This window comes from Etheostoma cragini, chromosome 2 (genome assembly GCF_013103735.1).
Source record: "Etheostoma cragini isolate CJK2018 chromosome 2, CSU_Ecrag_1.0, whole genome shotgun sequence".
Taxonomy (NCBI): Eukaryota; Metazoa; Chordata; class Actinopteri; order Perciformes; family Percidae; genus Etheostoma; species Etheostoma cragini.
The window spans coordinates 21,191,382-21,211,937 of record NC_048408.1 but is presented as its reverse complement, the minus strand read 5'-3'; the positions used below and the strand labels follow the sequence as shown (position 1 = coordinate 21,211,937).

The 20,556-nt window shown below is 39.7% G+C and overlaps 1 protein-coding gene and 1 pseudogene across 6 annotated transcripts; both read right to left on the bottom strand.

The window, feature by feature from the left end:
* Window positions 1–268: 268 nt before the first annotated feature.
* gne (glucosamine (UDP-N-acetyl)-2-epimerase/N-acetylmannosamine kinase) lies at window positions 269–18,703 on the bottom strand. 6 transcript variants are annotated; one of them, XM_034894657.1, is made up of 15 exons: window positions 12,492–12,756; window positions 8,762–8,809; window positions 8,588–8,659; window positions 8,298–8,446; window positions 7,462–7,708; window positions 6,860–7,067; window positions 6,607–6,759; window positions 6,191–6,403; window positions 5,737–5,824; window positions 4,927–5,137; window positions 4,473–4,602; window positions 4,157–4,378; window positions 2,759–2,941; window positions 1,387–1,503; window positions 269–1,231 (listed from the first exon to the last, which is right to left on the bottom strand). In XM_034894657.1, exons 1-15 carry the CDS (start codon window positions 12,531–12,533, stop codon window positions 996–998), a joined length of 2,319 nt encoding a protein of 772 aa, XP_034750548.1. In that variant the 5' UTR covers window positions 12,534–12,756; the 3' UTR covers window positions 269–995. The 6 variants fall into 6 exon arrangements, with proteins under 6 accessions (XP_034750548.1, XP_034750587.1, XP_034750555.1 ...); XM_034894696.1 differs by lacking the exon at window positions 12,492–12,756 and adding an exon at window positions 18,502–18,639 and having other exon boundaries at window positions 986–1,231; window positions 8,762–8,785; XM_034894664.1 differs by having other exon boundaries at window positions 986–1,231; window positions 8,762–8,785; window positions 12,492–12,757.
* A 995-nt stretch (window positions 18,704–19,698) lies between these two features.
* On the bottom strand, window positions 19,699–20,132 carry LOC117958375 (annotated as a pseudogene).
* Window positions 20,133–20,556: the final 424 nt, after the last annotated feature.

The window sequence follows — 20,556 nt, the reverse complement described above, 5'->3', positions numbered from 1 at the left end:
TATAGTAAGTGGCCACTGTTCCTACATTAAAAATGCCATTTACAGTCCTTGTGTAACTTTAAATATCTAGGAGAATCACATGATAGAACACAGAAATGTTGCAGTCACTGTTGAAAAGTAAGTTGGAAACAACTTAGTCAACTTCAGTGTCAAACTAAGAAGCTGCATTAACAGTCAAAGATGGCAACCCACAATATGGACTGGGCTTTTTCAAAAAGTGTCAGCAGGATTTAAGCTCTACTGAACATACACATCTTTCTGGCTTTCCTCACTTACATATTTATTTATTTTTGTATCTTTTTAATAAGAAAGTACATTTATTTGGAAATAAACCAAAAGATTCCAAAAAAATCCATCCAAATTTTATTACAAGCAAACCATGTAAATATTTTTTAAGATACGATATATCTTTGAAAGGCAAGGAAATTTCAAAATCAGTTCAAATCTTCATAATGTGTTTCTAAATTAAATGTAAAAAAAACTTCACCTGATTCAGGCAAAAGAACCACCCTCCAGTCCTCCTCATGCTGTGGCAGCTATTAGGCTAAAGTAATTGCTACATTATTATTTCATTATGGTATTTCAACTGATGGACTGATTGACTCACTCCCCCACCCTAATTAATTTGTCTTCATAACAAAACATGAAAATGTAAAATAATAACTACGGGTACCATTAACTTGAAAATGAATCAAATTGAAAATAAAAACAAAAAGCCTACAAGAATTAAAAAGTGAGATAGCAAGCAATTAACAAGAATTTAGAGGAAGCTGCAGGAGAATGTTTCAGCAATAATTTGGTCACATCTGATACAAGACTTCGATAATGAGACTTTCCATCCACCCATTCCATCACATTACATTACAAGTAGAGTGGGTGAGTCCTACCCTGTAAGGATAGCTTTGGCTGGAAGATGGTGTTGCCGTTTACGCAAAAGCTGATGCGTAATTGCTCCAAAAGCAGCAGTCCTGTGTGAAGTGTCAGGACTATAACCTTCAATATATCCTTCTGGTTGCATAGTCCAACACCATGCTGGCCGCTCCAAGTAAAGCAGGTTCCTCCAAGTCTGTTGTGACAACCTCGATTTTCTGCGCAGAGTCAAGAGCTCTCTCAGAGATTATGCGCTTCACTGGGGCCTGGTAGTAAGAGGCCAAGTGTCCGGACAGAATCACCAGCGTGGGGTTCACCGTGTGGAGGATGTTAATGATGCCTATTCCTAGCGCTGTGGAGGCTGGGTAGGGGAAGATGAAGACGGATAGCAATTACATTTTTCAATTGTTTTACTAGCAGATTTTATGTATCAACTCTATGTATGAACTCTGAAGGACGGCAAGGGACTTTTTTCTGGTATTTTATTTTGTATGCGTGTTTGCTTTGTACTCTCACCTTTGTTCAGAACAGCATTAGCTTTAGAGTTCCCCAGTCTGGCTGCGTTGATGAGGTGGGAAGCAGTGATTGACTCTGTGAGCTTCATATCCATCCCATCCACCTTCAGCAGGTCCTCTGAGAGAGATAGCCACACAGGTCAGATGTATGTGTGTAAATTATGAATGACAACCAATTTGCTAGGATTTCTGCATCCTGCTAAATTTCAGCAAAGTCATACATTTTAAGATAAACTAGTTTTTAGTTTAAAGTTAAAAAAGGGCAAAGACATGACTTTAAAATTCTTCCATCCATTAAATCTAACTAACCTACATTCACGCCTTCGTCATCTGCACTTAATGCATTACTTTGCAATTTTAACTGTGTATTGTGTGTACTATCTTGTGTTTTTATATAAAGCACTTTGGGATTCAAACTGTGAAAAGCAACCTAGAAATGCAGTTTACTTAAACTACTTACAGGGTTTGTATGGGTGCTTGAAATCCTTGAAAATGTTGGAATTCTGATGTATTTTCAATGCTTGAAGTTGTAACTGTATTTCTTTCACAACAAATAAATATCTGACTGAATAATTTGTTTATGAAAAGGAGAAATTAAATTTTTGATAACCTCAAATGAAACCTGCTCGCTGCGACTGCGTGTTTACACACTACTATTGGCCAGGCGTCCATGTCTACATGTAAAGGTCCTATCCCCTGTCCAATCAGCTATCCTAACCTTAACCATGTGAGCTGTCAATGCCTAACCTCAACCAATCGAGTGCTACTGAAGGGCGGGTCTTGGCGTGTCCAAAGTAGGATTCGTTATTTGGCTGTCAGCGCAAATCATGGATTAAACAGGGAGAAACCCCACAAGCTGCCAATTGTAAAGTCTGTGGTAAAAAAAAGTGCAGTTTTTCCACAATGGGCAAGTCTGCACTCTCGAGTCATATGAAGGGTAAGTCGTAGACTTTCCAAGTAAGCCAACTGAAGTAGCCCACTGTACATGTTAGCGCCTATTTGTTTACACTAGTAACTGCTAGCGCGGGGAGTGTTTGCTATATTGCTATTACGAAAAACAATTTTGGCTGTTTATAGCATTATCCCTTTTAATGTAATACAAACACTAAATAAAAATGTTGACTATGTATTGGTATGTGATTTACGGTCGTGTAAGGTGCTGGAAAAAGCTTTAAAACAAAACCTGGAAGTGTTTGAGTTTTACCTTGGAAACAGTTTACAAACCCTGTACTAACCTACCAACATTTTAGGTGAACTAGTCCTTTATGCACATACACTGCCAGAGTGTGAAGAAAACCACCCACCACCACACCCACACACATACCCTATTTATCTGTCTGTCAAGCTTCATACATTCAATGATGAGCACTCACCGTCGTGCAGCCTTTTGGCCTCTCTCTGCAGGGCAAAGCCGGAAGCGTAGGCCTCTATGCATCCTCTGCTGCCACACGAACACTCTGGGCCTTCTAATGAAACCATGATGTGGCCCAGTTCTGCAGCGCAGAAGGTACTGCCGTGAACCAGCTCATTGTGATGGATAATCCCTCCTCCAATACCTAAGCGCAAGATACATACTTCCTCAGTAGGTAAAAGACAGTCAATACCATCACACATCGATTACTTTCAAATACAGCAACAGTGATTATCACAGTTTGCTTCATGATACAGGGCGCACAGTTTAATACGCACATTTTATACACATACTTACCCTTATCAGTGAAACGTGCATTCAACATAAAACAGTCTTTCGACGGGCGTACGCCAATTCCTACACAAAGCTCAGCATTTATTAATTTGAATATGCGGGTAGGTTGCGATAAAACGTATGCGAGTTTTTGAGTTAGTGTGGACTTGCGGTGCAGCATATAATTAGTTTAACAGGAGAAGTCATCAGTTGATCTCTTATCAGCAACGATAGATCTGGCTCTTTTAAAAGACCTCCTTGCACCGGTACAACAGTGCACACGTACACACATGAGCTACAGCGGAGCTCTCTAACGGACTGATTAAAGGCAGACGGCTCTGTCTTGCATCACCGTGGAGGATCCTACTCTACATGCCGGAAAAAGTCTGCAACATTGTTTTAACCTGTGGAGTTCTGCACAACATTGCACAGGAAAACAGGGTATTATGAATGTAGTGATGGTGCCAGATGACCCGATGCCCAGAGAGAAGTGTCCAGCACAACCACAACCGGGGGCTGTACGAAGGAGACAGGATATTACTCCTCGCTTTTGCAAACTGGAGAATTGAAAATGTCTTGATCGGCCTAGAAGAAAGACCAGATCTAAATGGACTGCATTTACTGTATAAAATAATAATGTATAATTAAGATGCTCTACAAGGATCAAGAATTATGTCAAACTGCAGAAAAAACATTTTATATAGAAACTTCAAAGAAGATAATGCTCCTTTTATCAAAAATACTGTTGTAAAACTAAGATTATGATGGATTCATTACATGTTGTTAATTGCATGTACATGTTTGTCACTCCTTACTATTATTCCTTTCTTTTCCTTAAACACCACTATGGGAATCAGTGTGTTACCATTAAAGTAAAGCACACCACTAAAATCTCTACATTTGGAATATCTTCAAATACCTATTTGTACTTATTTATGTGCCTTTTTTTTCTCTGTTTCGTGTCTTTGTATTGTAATTGAAAAAAATCAATAAAAACATTTGTCGATAAATAAATAAATAAAAATCTTGTTACTTCCACCTGCTCACACTGATAAAGAATGACCACATTATTTAATGAATGACTCACCTGTTCCTGTGATGACAGTGACAAAGTTCTCCACCCCCTTGCCGTGACCAAACTTCCGTTCAGCCAACGCAGCACAGTTGCCGTCATTGTCGATCCAGACGGGTAAGTGCAGGGCGTCGGAGATGGGAGTTCTCAGGTCTACTGAAGACCAATCCTGGATCAGCTTTGTGGAGTGCAGGACCACACCTTCTTGGGGATTTACACGGCCACCAGTGGACACTCCTAAGATGTAGATGAGAGATGGTAGTCAGCATGGTGGTTTGTCAGCATCACAGCTGATTATATTTGAGTAATGAGAGTGTGCGCTTTTCCATACCGACACCAAGTATTCTGCAGTTGTTGCGGACAGCGTCTTGCATGGCATCTGCACACATCTTTAACATGAGCTGCATCCTGGCTTCGAAGGTCTTTGGATTGGGCTGAGCATACTTCTGTACTATCTTACCCTGGACACAGAGAGAGGTGGTACAGGTGGGGAAAGAAAAAAAGAACAGAAGAAGAGCATGGTTTATAGTACATAGCAAAATCAAATTACAATGAAGCCACATTATCAATAAGGCTATTAGTGCCTATAAATCATATTTAAAGGTGTTATTGTTTTAATTTAAATCAGCTTTATTGACAACCATGCCTTCATAATGCCAGAGATAGAATCAAATTTGTTCATGAGCAATGGCACCTAGCACTAGGACAAATACTTTAGGCCCATTCAAAAAATAATAATAGAAAAACAGCCAAGTCTAAAGGAGTACAGAGTCCATGCAGCGTACCCTCATGCTGACGATCGCCACCCGGAGGTTGGTCCCTCCCAGGTCAACAGCCAGAGCGCTCTGTGTCTCCAGGATGTGATCGATGTCCTGGGAGATGCAGTCTCTCACCGGGGGAAAACAGAAAGTCTTCTGGAGGGGCTCATTCAGGTCAATGGCCCGTAAAAACTTGAGAATACGAGGAACTGCATTGCCATCGCCATAAATCTTAGAGCTAATAAAAAACATAACGTCCTGTTTAGGATCTGTAAGTTTTAAACATGGTTACATTACTTCAAAGTAATAAAGGGCATCAATCCTGTACTAAAACCTTGATGAATTAGACTTTTTTTCTCTAACAGCATGAAGTACTTTTCAAAGGCTGTTATGGCCCCAAGTTTACTCTTATTTCAAACCCCAATACTAGCCAGAGAATGTGTGTGAAAAAAATGTTAAACACTGTTTTGACTAACATAAAAAATCTGTCAGATAGTCAGACTATTAGAAAAGTTATGTGGCTTGCTCCTTTGTTGAGGAAGACAAGCAGCAAGTTTGAATGTGACAGTGGGCTTAGTGATTTAAAAGAAGGGAAGGGGGCTCTGTAAATGCAACTACATATGAAGTAGACATTTTAAATTTTACTTGTTGTACTATGAAAGGCTAGACTTGTTGTTGTCGTAAGCCTTAATAAAAGCCAAAGCAAAACTGTATGCTCAAATTAAAGAACCAATGCTTTTGGAACTAGAGTTCAGAGAGATTAAAAAAAAGAGTTTACAAGAGACCAACTGGAGGACAAAGGCCTGGTGAGACAGGCAGACAGCCCATTGGTCATACCAGGGGTATCTTTTCCCAAACTGCAGCTCCAGAGCGTGGTAGATCTTATTGTGAGTGTCGGCATCTCTGACATGTAGAACATTTTCACCTGGTGGAGAGGGAATAAGTCATCAACACGGTTGTTAAGACCTGGGGCAGAAAATAATACTTGCTTTGTTTTGCTAATAATACCATAGCAGCATGTTTGTCTTCTAGCTGCCACAATCCTCTAATATTTAGAACAATTACTTGTGTCAGACGACTAATTGTCTACATGAACACATTTGGAAAGTCTCAAAACGCTCTGTGACCAAATGTAGAAATTACTTTTGCAGATGTGCACCTTATTTTAGCACGAGTGACGCACCATTAGAAATGTAATCCATCTCTTGACCTTCCTCTGTCAGAACAAATCAGGACCATAATTATGGCGGAGGCAGCAGGTAACTATAATCACATTTTCTGACATACATACCCGTTTCTCGGCCAGTTTGCCTTGTTCCCAGGTTGATGACAGGCGTGCCAAAGGCCCCTGCCTCTCGTACACCACAGCTGCTGTTTCCGATCATGCAGCCGGCGTGCTTCACCAGCTGGATGAACTGTTCAAAGGGAATGTGCTTTACTGCCCGGAAATTGGGGTGCTGCTCGATGCCCTTCTTTCGCATCACACGCACCATCTCCTTACTTCCTGTTTACATAAGAAGGGACGGGTCAAGTGACAGGCTGTACATGAATTTAAAAATACAGTAATATATTTTCACAAATGTACAACGATCTCTAATCCAAACAGGTTTGTCATCCTACATGTAGTTTTATTTGACAAAACTCTCACATAGAGTAAAACATAGCCTGGGAAAGTAGGGGCTAAAGGGACCAGTAAGCAAAACTAACCAGCATCAATGTTCGGGTAGAGGATAAGGGTCTTTTTGTTGAAGGACAGCAAGGCATCCAGCATCAGGCCATAGATCTTAATGGACTGTTTGATGTCAGTGGTAACTGGGTGCTGCAAAGCCACAATGTATTCACACTCTTGCGAGTTGTCACCTGCAACATGCAATATATATAAAAAACACACGCATGACATACAAGCATACTCAAATGTCTCACATTATTTTTCTTGTCCCATGACTGTATCTTCACGTACCCAGCCAGCTCTTAATGATATCCATGTAGTCGTCTCTGTGATTACTCGACAGCAGCTTATCATATACAGGGCAGCCAGCCAGCAGGATGCGAGAGTGGTCCTCACACATGGCGATGAGGTGCTGCTCGGCTCCGCGCGTGCAGCACGCGTGGTAATGAGCCAGTTTACTGATGGCGTGGCGGATTGAGTCATCAATTGTACCGCTCACCTAAGACAAAAAGGAGAATAGAGATGTTTCACGTTATTTGGCAACAATTGATACAAAGTTTTTGTACACCCTAGTGACACACAGTGAACCCACACCCCCTGGCCCTGATTGGTGCATATGGACATGGAGCTGTGAATTTTTGCCAATTGCACTACAGGTTGTAGGTGGTGCCCAATGAGCCGGATATTCTTTTTAAATTACCTGCTTCAGGTAGTTCTACCCAAAAATAGGGTCAGTTTCAGCAAGGTTAGTTTTGTAAATTTTACCTACTGCGCCTTTAAAAAGAAAAAAAGTAGCTAACCGAATAGTTCACACGCTGTGTGTAATGTGACAAAAAAATTGGATTAATCCCAGTAGAACCTCTCTCCCATATTTGGCAGCCCTGCCTCCTCACCTCTCCTCCCTCCACGTGAAGTATTCTAATGTTCATCAGCGCTGCAGCAGTTGCTAGGGCCAGTGCGTCAAAACGGTCACCATGGATGACAAGGATGTCGGGACACAGTCTCTGTAGGACATCAGGGAGTTTCACAAGTGCCAGCCCAACGCTCTCCACCATGGCTGCCTCATCTTCTCCTCTCACGATGGTGTGGAGCTTGGAGCCAATGGCAAAGTCATCCTGCTCGATCATACGAAAAGTGTTCCTGCAGAGTGGGAAGGAGCAAAAAGACAAATTAAAAAGAAAAACCTCAACAAATAAGTTTTCACAATGAATGCCTCTAAACCCATTGAACACCTGTAGGGGATTATGGCCTGTTGTGTTGGCTAATGTGTCCATTACAATTTATACTAGGGCTAGTCCGATTATTGACCTCGCCTGATAACCAATAAAAGGTAATACATTAAAAAGTGTGCTACTTTGGCTCTGCTACAGCTCGGTTTGTGTATCTGCTTTGCTTCACTCACCACTGAGTCTGACTTAATGTCCTGCCCACAACACTATCTGACAATCGTTTACTGTATAATGTTGAAAGTTTCTAATTTATTAAATAAAGCATTTAAACAAAGCTTTTTGTTGGAGTTTGTAACATTCCAAAATCCCAATTTTGAATTTAACATTTTAAATTTTCGCTGCAAATGCATATCGGTTCCAAATATCAGTTATCGGTTTCATTAACTACTAATAATTGGTATCGGTCTTGAAAAACGGAATCAGTTAAACCATAATTTATACACTACTTTTCTGATTTGGGATATCTGCAATAAAGACGCCATTGTGTCAGTTTTTCATACCCATAGTCATCAATGAGATGGGAGCCAAGCACCACAACTTCCAGTTCAAACTCATCAGGGTGCATTTTGATCCCAGACATAATGGGCGCCAGCTTGGAATAGTCCGCTCTGTTGCATGTCGCCACACATACCCTCAACTTCCTTACGCACTACACCAAATGGAGACAGACACACACAGACACACTTTGTTATTGCACGGATAATATATTTTCATGTATAAAGGCTTCGGAATATCCGAAACAACTTGAGAATGAAATGATAATGTTCCAAATAAATTATTATTTTTATACCGGATTCTCCTCTTCCATCTTTTTCTTCTCCATCTTTTCTCTGCTCCCCAGCATTCTTAGATAGTATAACTCCTGGAAAACAATGGCATTAGAGAGGGTGAGATCCAGTAGTTGGTTTGTAAGGCATAATATTATCCATTATTTTCAACACTCTAACCCGCAGGTCATACTCACTTGGGCCTTCCGAATATGCAGATGCTGTAGCATGGAAACACAACAAAACTACACTAAAAATGTTTTGCATTTTACATAAAGAACACATGCTGACACATTTTTTTTAGAGGTGGGAAACATGCCACACATGACAGAAGGAAATTGAAAAGGACAGTTGCCCATAAATGACATTTGGTTTTAGTTTTCTTTGAGACCAACTCTTCCATATATCATCTTGTCACCACAAAAACAAATTAAATTGCTAGTAAACAAACAGAACATGCGCGGTTTCTTTTTTTTAAAGACCTTTATTAAAGTTAACGCAATACAAGTTCATAAAAAGCCTACAGCAAGCTACAAAAAAACGTGCAAACCAGTGCAAAATATAATAAAGACATATAAAAAGACATCAAGTGCTTAAAAGCCCAATATCTTTATAAAGTGCTGTGAGATATGTTCAGTTTGTTCCATGGGAGGAGCTTATCTTTGTCCAAAGATCTCCTCCTTTGGAGGAAAGAGAGAACTTGCTTGCTCACAGTGTTGCTATCTGTTTTAAAACAAATGTACTTCTTTTCTTCCACAGTTTAGAACAAACAATGCATATGATCAGCTGCATCAGTTCGTTATGTTTCTCAGTTAAACCATCTTCCAGGAACATGCCAGATTTATAACACAGATCACAACTTACCCAAGACATTTAAATTTGTCCCAACCTTCTTTAGCTATGTAGCAGTCCACTAAAAGATGATCCTACCGCTTCTAAAATGTGATCTCCGCTGCCTGGTAGTGAAGTACTGTCAGACTGTCAGACACTGGCCTTTCTAACAGCGGTGGCTTCACTGATCCTCATCAGTTTTATTTCAGAACGAAGCAGAAAGTTTAGTTGTGCATCAGGTTCAGAATGCTTGGGGAAATGAAGTTTGGGAAATGAAGACTATTTGCAATGTACAGAAATAATAGTCCAGGATTGGGGCGGGTAGGGCTGCGTCCTTCCTAAAGTCCACAACCATCTCCACTGTCTTCAGATTGTTTAGCTCCAAGTGTTCCTATCTCCCGCCACAGTGGACTCATCCCAGCCAGAGACGAGTCCCACCTTTGCTTTTCTTACTGTGACATGTCAAAATGTCTTCCGTTTGTCTTTAGCCTTAATCAGTGTGCTCCAACAGCCGATGTCACAATACTGTATGTCACGTATACATAGCGTGTGTAAATGTAGCTCATCCAACTATATGTTAAACTATAACTGGTGAGAGAATCCTAACTTTACCAATATATGCTGCCATCTGCTGCTGTGAATGTATTATGACAGATTCCCAATTGAAGCTTTAAAGTCTAGTTCTTAAACATAAAATGCCAATTTCCAGGTGTCATTTTCACTGTATATACATTTGAGCCAATGTAAAACCTTAAATTCCAGAGCGGATTGAGTGCTCGGGATTTACAAACTCCCGAGGTAAGATTTAGCCACTGGCGAGCTGCATTTCCCTCCTTTGGACTTCTGGGAATAGGATAAGAGGGCATTGACATCACAATGAGCAAAAAAAGATTAAAAAACAAATGTTTTCCCACTGTGGGGACTACTCAGAATGAAAGAATAACAAAAGAAGGTGTATTATGTCTATCAATGGGGAAAACATGGAGCCCTTTATTGTAGAAGAGTAAAGAACATCTAATCTCAGCAAATACAACAAAAAAGGCCTTGTCCTTTAAAAAGGACTGGGTTATGTCTTGTGGGTGCAGCTGCTTTAGGAATGCTGCCACACTCAACTTCATTTTGTTCAAGTCACACCACAGTAATCCAGAATTGAATGAACTTAGATAGATAATGATGAACAGGTTGTACCAGAATCCCAATGCCAATGAGATTTAAAACAATGGGATGGAACCTGTTTGGGCAACTACAGTTACTGAAAAGACAATGGCAACATTTTAATGATGGCAACGTATACAAACCATCTATAAATATTATGGCAATGCTTTAACCGTGTCAAATTTGACTGTCATCTTTGACGACCCAGGTGAGCCGGAGGAATCTAGTTAAAGATCTACAGATTTAGAAAGACATAAGCAAAACAATTTGCAGACTGCAAAAGAGGAAAGATACAACGTGAATGGATACTTTCTAAAGGAGCAAAATAACAAATGCAAAGTTTTCTAAATGAAAATAACAAGCAGAAGTTGTGGAGAAAAAACCTTTCATACTTAAACTAAGACTTAAAAAAATGTCAAATTTTTAGCTGTTAATAACAGCTTTCCTCTAACTGTTTCCTACATCGTTGTACGAAAGTGCATATAGTACATATAATATCAGGAGTAGAATGGCATCATAATCAGACTATTTAACAGCCTTATTCATCACATTTGAGGCTTTTTGCTGTATGATACAGTGCATCTGCTGTTTTTACCTGAAACATTGCATTTCAGAACTCAAGAGTGTAATCATACCTTTTAATGTTAACATTCTCTAAATTAATCCTGTTTGAGGACAAGAAAAAACAATCTGTGCCAACAGGGAAGACATGTATACATTAAAGTACCATTGACCTGTAAAAATTCCACCCAGGATGCCACTGTTTTCTGTATAAATGCAAAAAACATGTCAGCAGTGTGGAAGCACTGTCTAAACTGTAATATTGCAATATTTAACAACTTTGATCCTAGGCAGGCTTCTTGTCTGCTCCATTACAAGCACCAACAGCGAGAAACACTTCTTGATTTCCCAAACTATGGAGCGAAATCACAGAAGGCAAAACAAATTGTGGCATTAAAAGGAATATGCTTTAACTCATTAATAACCCGTTAATTTTGACAGCCCTTATTTTAACTTCTATTTGGAGTTGGCAGCATTGTGTTTGGATTACTATATTTTTAACATGCAAAAGGAGTTCTGGTCACAATTGGCTAAATTGTTTCATGTATAAAACCCTCAGACATATTACTACAGTGCCATTGCAGCAAAAAAGGCTCGTTTTTTTCCCTAGATTGGTTCATACCTTTGCTAATTAAGCAGTGTCATTGGCTAAGGTGGAATATAAACACTATCATTGGCCAACTTAATTCTGCCAGTTAACACCAGTAACACCAGCCTACCTGTGCCAATCTATCTTCAAAAAAAAAAAAGTAATTAAAAAGCTAATGAGAGCTAATGTTTCCCTCTATTGATGCATTGAAGACACACTTCTATCACACTTTACTTCTGTTAACTAATTGCTTTAGTTACTAGTTCTTGGTTGAATTGTAAATTTATGTGGTTCATCATCACCATCACCACCTTAGTTTTGCTCATCAACCCAGTTACAAGACATAAACGCTCGCAGATGAGCTAAAGGAAGGCCAAGACAGTATTTAAACTATGAACTACCATCAACACTGGCTTATGGGTACCACACCATTAAAACAACCACGGCCAACTCGTACCATTTATTTCAGTATTTGTGAGACGTAATTTAAATAAGACTGATTTCTAGGGGTTTTTTTCTCACAAAAAAACTCGGACTAAATACTAGGATTTACCCCGAGTCTCATTCAGCACACCAGTGACTTCTACTCAAGCATCAGAAGACGGCAACAGCGGCAGCCAGCGTTAGGGTATGGGGGCAGGGACGCATGCAGAGAGCAAAGGCAAGGATGACACAGAGATGGAGGCAGGCAGAGATACACTACACACAGAATAAATGGGAGGCAATGATATACAGTGAGACAGAAAAGAAGGACGTGAAGATAAAGATAAAATATGAGAATGACGACTTACATGTGGGTTATCCATGCACAAAAAAGCTGGCTGCTTTTCCATCCCACGCCTCTGTGGATTCTCAGTTTAAATAAAATCACTGCTCTTTTTCTAATCCCTCTGTGTTTTTATTTCTCCCTTTAGCTCAGCCGCATTAGACAACGATTGGACGACATGAACGAGCCAGCAAGCAGCAGAGGATTGGAAAAAGGAGGAGAGAGAGGAATGGTGACGCAGACATCCAGTTGGGGGAGGGGCTGAGTGAGATCAGGGTTGGGTTGATCTAGATTATTATCTTGTGATTGGCTGAGTACAGGGAAGAAACATTTTTTTTCTATGTCACTGCATCCTTTTAGAGGACCAGCACAGGAAATCGTCTTGTGAGACTAATACATTGTCTATAGGCTATTGTGACTACTTACTCTACTGAAATTACAAGTCTAAAATTACACGTCAGAAACAATTTATTTCAAATGAATCTGCAAAGATTCATAAAATCTTTAACAGTCTTGCATGAGCCCCACCTAAATTCAGTTTTAAAATAAGTAAGAACATTAAAGTTACAGTAAAAAAAAGAATACATCTGAACTGTGCAAAGCATTTGAAGTAACAGAAATCATCAAAAATGTACAGCAGAGAGATACGTGACCAATAGAGTTGGGCAGTATCCAAATCTTGATACGGCCAAACCTTCTCCCTATTTTACGGTATTACCTTTACTAATTAAAAGGGATGTAAGGCTCAAACGGCGTCACCATACTGTTGGCTTGTACCTACGCCGTTCAGACACTGAATACCAAACACTAATACTAAAACACCTCTCCCTTATCATTAGGTCGGAACCCAAAATGCTGCCAAACTGCGTTCTTCTTTGAGACCAGGTATTAAATAAATGATATTGGCTATTAAATCCTTGTCTCCTATAGGAGTTCATTGCATTTTTTTTTGACGGTATTGAAACTGATAGAAACCGTTGCTAATAATAAGACCCTGCGGTGTACCGTGTTACCGCCCAACCCTAGTGCCCAGTGATGAAAATTCACTTTTGTGCCCACCTGTCACTGTGACAGGTGGATTCCAAAATCTACTTTTTTTTTTAAAATTTTAAATCAGCCACTTTTTTTGCTTTTTTTTTAACCAGCAAGTGTGTAACTGCATGCGAAAATTAATACAAGATCTACTCAAGCATGTTAGTTTCATAGGGTAAATACTAACATCCTGGATCTGGCCTGGCCCCACCCACCTTGTGTTTGTTTGAGACTCGCTCGGTGACAACATTTGAGCATCTACCTTTACAAGCAGCACCCTCTAGATCACTAGAAACATTGAAGATTCAGATTTTAAAGATTCAGATTTTGTCTTGTAAACCGAACCAATGAAGATGTGTCTTCTCTAAAAGTGAAAAAAAGTATATTGCTTTTTATTTACTGCCACCATGGTAGGTAGGTTGGTCAAATTGATTAATTTCCATCCTCTGAATTAGTGTCCCTAATAATGGGCGTTAAGTCTTTATCTGGACCTTATTTGCGATTAAACAATCATTTCCATTTCCGCAAGAGAATCTTGCAAGGAAACACACAAAGAAACTATTATTAACGATACAGAAGAAATGTTTTACTTTTTTTTTGATATAAATGATTGGATTCTAATATATAATAAAATAGGAAAAATTGTTTTTACTGAATTACTTAGGCCTATTTATTGCAACAGAGACAAGCAGGCAAAGACAGAAGCCTTCGGTGAAAGGTTGAGAAAGTTGAGACTCGGCATGTTGTCTTTTCTTTTTTCAAGCCTAATGAAGTGTTAGCCTAAAGTAAACTTGTCACTCTTTTCAATCTTAATAAAATATTCTTGACCATATACTTTTATGGGCTGAGTGTTTGACTATCGTTAATTAAAAAAAAAAAAAAAAATCATCCCAGTATCAGTATCTGTCCAAACCTGCACATTCCGATGCAGCTTGCTGCTGTCTGCCATGTCTCTGATTCACAGGAGTGTTCACCGACTCACGTTTACTTGTGTTGCTTGTTTATTTTAGAAGTTCAGGGACATAGAGGCATTTACCAAAAGAGTTCAAGTAACTTTGCCACATTTTAATTTCCGGGAAACAAATGAAAAAAAAAAAAAGATAAAAATGTGAACTCAAAGACCTGCTGCATAAGTTATCGATTAAAACTTAAACTGTCAGCCTTTGGTCCATGTAGTGAAGACAGTGAGTGTCTGTAAGCCTAGTTTTTGTGGTGTGTAAACCACCGTTTCCATGCGTCGACCTTCGTCTACCTTTTTGGGCCAATTCAAGATGTTAAATTGGCGTTTGGAGAATAGCCAACACATCTGAATGGCTGTTCAGCTTTAGCAAATTAGTATACAAGAAGAAAAAAAGGTAGTGAGGAAAGCTAACAAACAATTGGGAGAGTGCACACAGAAGAAGGCTCTTCTCATTTTTCATCTCATCAATCCAATATGCTACACAGAAAGCTGGCCAAGCTGGCCAACAATCACGTTTGAATGTTCCCTCTAATGTCCATAATAAAGCGAGATACATAACTACTTGCGTTGGTATGTTTATTTCAACATAAACATGTCTTAAAATATCTGCATAACTACACATTACAAATTAAACTAATAAAATAATGTGCTATACCGTATAAAGACGGTACACTTATCTCTCTTAGAACCGTGGTTGGTGCTGAACTGACAGCGGAGATCATCCAGCCAGCAGACCACTAAATTAGTAAAATGGAACAACTTAATGTTTCATTCGCACGCTCTGTCTTGTCACATCGTAGGAAAGCCCATTGCTATCTCCAGATAAGCAACAACTTTGTTCGGCTCATCTTCTGTAACTAGTGTAGCATGAAGACATGTTGCGTGTGTTATTTTGGATCCCACGTAACGTCTAAGCAAGTCTGGCCGTAAGAAGCAGGACGATTGGTTGGGGTTAGGCATTGACATTGAGTGGTTAAGGTTAGGATAGACGATTTGTCAGGGGATAGGACATGAACATATCGGATTACGTTACCATGGACGCCTGGCCAATCGTAGCGTGTGAAGGCTATTAAAGGGTGGGGCTTGCCAAGAAGTTGGGTGGGTTCCATAATAACGCATGTTTTGTAGACAGTCTGGTTAGCCATCTGATTCAGGCAAGCGCCGTTTAGTTGTAGCAGTTAAGTATCAAGCAACATTTGTATCCGGTTTCCTTTTTTAAATGATAGATCACCAATACCTGCTGGCAAAAAGAGTTATTTCCTATCACGCAGGCGCAGAAGGTATGTGGCAGTTGGCCATCGGTTTAATTCTTTGCGGTGTATTCAACTGCATTTTGCGGGCAAAGACAAAAGTGCCGCCACAGTCGACCTTAGTTGCTACTAGTTCTGCCTGGTGTGCCAGAGCCTTAAAACAGTCATAAATACATCCGTCTTGAGTGTTGCCCTTAGGCCAAGATGTTTCCATTCATTTTAAAAGAGAAAAAAAAGTAATCTGAGATGTCATCTTTGGAAAATTGTGCATTCTGAAAAGCATTTATCATCCTTTTCTGGCATTTTATAGACCAAAAGACAATAAAATAATAGAATAGATTAATAAAAAAATGAAAATAACTTTAAAAATAGTGTGATTTTGAGCATTCGTTTCTTTGTGCCCTGACATGAGGATGCAATATTTGAACGACCACCACAACAAGCCAGCTGTAAATATATACGTGGACTGGTTTAACTGCTCTGTGTTGACACAGTGCAACATCCTGGTACACAAAGGACAGAGGTAATACCACATCAAACACTGATGTTACAATGTAGATTCACTCAAAGGGCAAACAAAGCCACAGACCATGAGCGATGCCCTGTTTACCTAAAAGCAAAGCGTTTGGTAAGTCCAGTGAGGAATGACCTGGATCTCTTGTCAACACCCAATAACTCAAATTACAAAAAAACAGGCCTAACCTTAACCGTGGATAACTTAGCTAAAGTCTGCTTAATTAAAGAAGTATTTTAGTGTTGCAAAGAGGGACCTGGCATAAAAATGGTCTGACCATGCAGTAGAATGGAAGGGAAACCTTTGAAAGTGGTGCTACATGACCAGAGAAAACAGAAAAGAAGCTGTAATATTTGCTTAAGCTCAAAAGGTAGAAAACCTACAACTACCAGAACGCACTGTGCCGCACTGGACCAATAAATGCTCTTGCTGGTGGGTGATGTAATATAAGCTTGTCAAGCTCCTCCAATTTGATACAGAATGCCGGCCGGATGGAGCAAACAATCTCGTATAACAGTTAAACGATAAGATGAAAATACGTTTCTGAAAAAATTGGACAAGAAATAGGCAGTACAGTAACATGACCATTGTTTAAATTTGATCAGCGCCGCGTAGATTTACATTTTCATCCGAGTTTGGAGTAAGTTTGAGAAAGAGTACAGTCTGTAGTTACTACTGGTGTTGGAGAAAAGAAACGATTCATGTATCACTCCTAATTGTTATCTTCTAAGATTCTGAATCGATCCGCAACTGAAATTAATTGTCACAGTAAAGTAATAGACTAGTTGGAGAAGGTGGCAGCAATGCAACATTGTGGATGTCGGGTGACGTAAAACTCTTATGAGACTTTGTTTATAATCTCAGCCTGGCCTGCTAGCACTAACAGTCAGCTCAACTGGCTGATCAGGATTTTCTATCACTAAATTACCTGCAGGTTTATATTCTCTGACTCATTGCATATTTACATGAAGGTTAGCCGAACCACTCCCTCACTTGGGTGAAAGAGATGAGATGTGACAGCAGAGCTCCTTTACATTATCGCAATCAGTTGGTAAAAAACGTTTTCAAATATAAAAAACTCCATAATCCTATTACACACTCTACTTTGCTTTTTTTGCCAAAGTACTTGTATTAACACAAAGCGCACTACAGTCAAGTTCATTATTATGTTTGTATCCCTATATTTTAAGTTTCTCTTAAATCATGTCTTAGATTCTTATTTAGTTTTTGTAACTTATGTTTTGCTTTTTTGCCACTATACGTACTGAATCGAGAATTCATTCTGAATCGGAAATCGTTTGAATCGTTGCACCAGGATTTGGAATGTGAGATACCCAGAGGCCCTAGTTAGTAGTAAACGGCCAGGCCAAGCAGAAACACTCCAAGTGACGCTCTCTGTTGGCCAGGCCTGTTAGTAGGGCAATTTGGGCACTGGTAAGATGGAGGGAATTTAACATAGTTCATTGACACATCGTATCAACATTATTATGTGAGAAAGTTGGTTAAATATCGGCAAAGTATCTCTTTAACTGAAAATGATGTTGATAACACAACATGTCCTTGTGAACAGAACAGTATGTAACGTTAACATAGATGTAAACCATAAGCAGTAACGTTAATGCTAAAGATGAAACGGATTGAACAATTGTACGATGTGACGTTAAGGTTTGACACAAATCTATACTGCGTTATTTTGCAGTTGGCTAGCTATCATTATCAGAAGAAATCAACGTTACATTTATGGTTATGATGCTCGTATTCTTGTTATTTGGTCCCTGTAGCACAAAAGCGTCTTTGTGCTGGCAGAAAAGTTTGTAAGCTAACGGCAAAAGTTCAATTTCAGCAGTTTATGACAAGCACTTGATTTAGTCGGGTTTTTCTAGCTGTTTTAGCAGACATTAAGCTAACAAATCACGCAACATTTCCTCCGCTAACGTTACTTCTCGCTCGTCGCGGTGGACGTTTAACGCTGGAATCTGACTTTAGCTAACTAGCTCTAAAGTTATGCTAGGATGTGCTAACTCGTTGACAGGCCTGGCAAGGAATAACACCATTGCTCACCATCACCATATCAACATCACTGTCTTGTTATACTGCTGTTTGGGACACGTTGCTCAAATCATCATCACTCATACTGACTGAACGTTAACGTTAGCTGTTTAGCTGAAGTTAGCTAGCGAACCCCACCTCACACTGAAGTTATCAATTCCTCTTTATCTATTTAGATTGTAACGTTATTAAGATACACTGTTGTGGATTCCCCTGTGAGGATAATTACCTTATATAATCCAGAGGCGCTGTCTTCATCTCATGCTGAAACAATCCGTGGTTACATTTACTGCTTTCCCTTCTGCTTTGGATTTCCAGTGGTTGCTAGCCAACGTGTACGCAATTACCCCTCACTGTCACTCACTGCAGTGTGCAATTCGGGGCGGTGCTCAGCGTGTGACTCCACCACGTCGAGCACCGTCCGTCCCATTAGATTTAACTAACGGCACCACCTGGTGGCAGAAGCCATGCAACACATTCACAAACTTCAAGTCTGCATTAGGCTAATACTGAACACTGCAGCAACATGTTACACACGTATTTTTGGAAAATAGTCATTGTCTGCCTATAACGTGAATAAAGAAGACATTGGGTGGCAGTAGCTCAGTCTGTAGGGAGTTAGGTTGGGAACCGGAGGGTCACTGGTTCAAATCCCCGTATGGCCCAAAAAGTACGGAGTGTGGATTGGTGGCTGGAGAGATGCTACTTCACTTCCTGGGCACTGCCAGGTGCTGTTGAGCAAGGCACCGTATCCCCCTAACTGCTCAGGGCCCTGGTTCAGCTGGCAGCCCACTCACTCTGACATCTCTCTATTACTGCATGTATAGATCCTGTGTGTAGTTCAGGACTGTGTGTGACATCTAACAAAGTGTGGACACAGGCTGTAAATTGTAATTTCCCCATTGGGGATCAATAACCAGATTAAAATTATTAAATTAAATTAAAATTATTATTAATTGCAAATTCACCTGTTAGCTGAATTAAATAAAAAATATACTGTATATAGACAACTTTCTAAGAAGGCTATCAATTAACGTCTCATATTTGAAGCATTTCTTTTTTGATATCTATATCATAATTTAAAAAAAGATGTGAGTTTTCACATGCAAAAACTTCCAAAGTTTTTGTTGACCCCGTACCACCAATCGACACTCAGTGGGTGGAGTCAAATGTTTGACCCCGCCCATGTTCTCTAGTGCTGCATCCAATCCAGACACAGTTTTTAGCCCCTAAACTGTGACTACAAGTCACAACTCACAACCAGGTAGCTTGGTAGTGTTCCAGGCAAAGTCACGTCAAACCCTTCTAGCTAGCATTAGCTAGTGGCTACCTAAAGCAGATGTTAGCTAGCACTAGCTTTAAGCACTAGCCGGTAGTGTATATTATTTATTTTCATTTTTTTCATTTTTAATGCAACATTTATTTTGTGAAACCAAAGTGAATTTAGAATTTAAGCTTCTGGAGAAAAAAAACTCTTGTTCTTGCCCATCTTGTACCTCTCCCCAAACTTGACCTTGGCCTCCTGCCTGGCTTTGCGCTTGAGAGCAGGATCCCTAAAAACGTCCTTTTTGACATTTGTTTTGTCCAGAGAAATATCCACAGAGTTGCTTGCAGCTAAACACCTTGACGAAGGCCTTCATCTTGAACCTCTTGGCAATCTTCTTTTTTTTCATAGTTGTGTTCACCGTGCGGGGATACCGGTCAATGCCTGCGACCAGAATGTGTTTGTAAGGATGGTCGGTTGTGCCATCATCGATGTTCTTGACGATGATAGCCCTCCGCCAGCTTAGCATTCAGCAACGACCATCACCACTTTCCAGGCTTCATGAACTTGCCCATTTTGATGCTGTTCTGTGGCCACCACTAGCTGATACTAGCAATTTCTAGTCGGCAACATATTTTGGGCTTCATTCAATTAACATAACCTGTAGAAGAAATCAATCTTATGTGTACTGTGATAATAATGAGACATCATTCCTCTCTCTCCTCTGCAGAGGGAAACCAAATGAAACCGAATGATGGATGAATCAATAGGTTTACACATTTGTCTAGGACAGATTTTCTGATTCTGTCTTTTGGGTCTTAAATGTTGCATGTTCTCCATTTTATTTTTTATGTTTTTACATAATTACTGAGGTGGTTTCACTTTTAATTTGATTTAACACAGAGTGAATTCACCGAACGTTTGAATCATGTGTGTTGGGTGTATTGTGTCTAATAACAGCCCTGCCACCAGGTTATAGTACACTGATTTGACATTTAAGAAAAGCAATTAAAACACCCA

Bases quoted from the DNA above. Each gene is read 5' to 3' on its own strand.
- gne (XM_034894657.1), bottom strand. From the start codon at position 12,533: ATGGAAAAGCAGCCAGCTTTTTTGTGCATGGATAACCCACAT. The intron at 8,660-8,761 runs GTGAGTATGACC...ATTGTTTTCCAG, and splicing joins TGCATATTCGGAAGGCCCAA to GAGTTATACTATCTAAGAAT. The intron at 6,404-6,606 runs GTTAGTTTTGCT...TTATGTAAACAG, and splicing joins CTACCCGAACATTGATGCTG to GAAGTAAGGAGATGGTGCGT.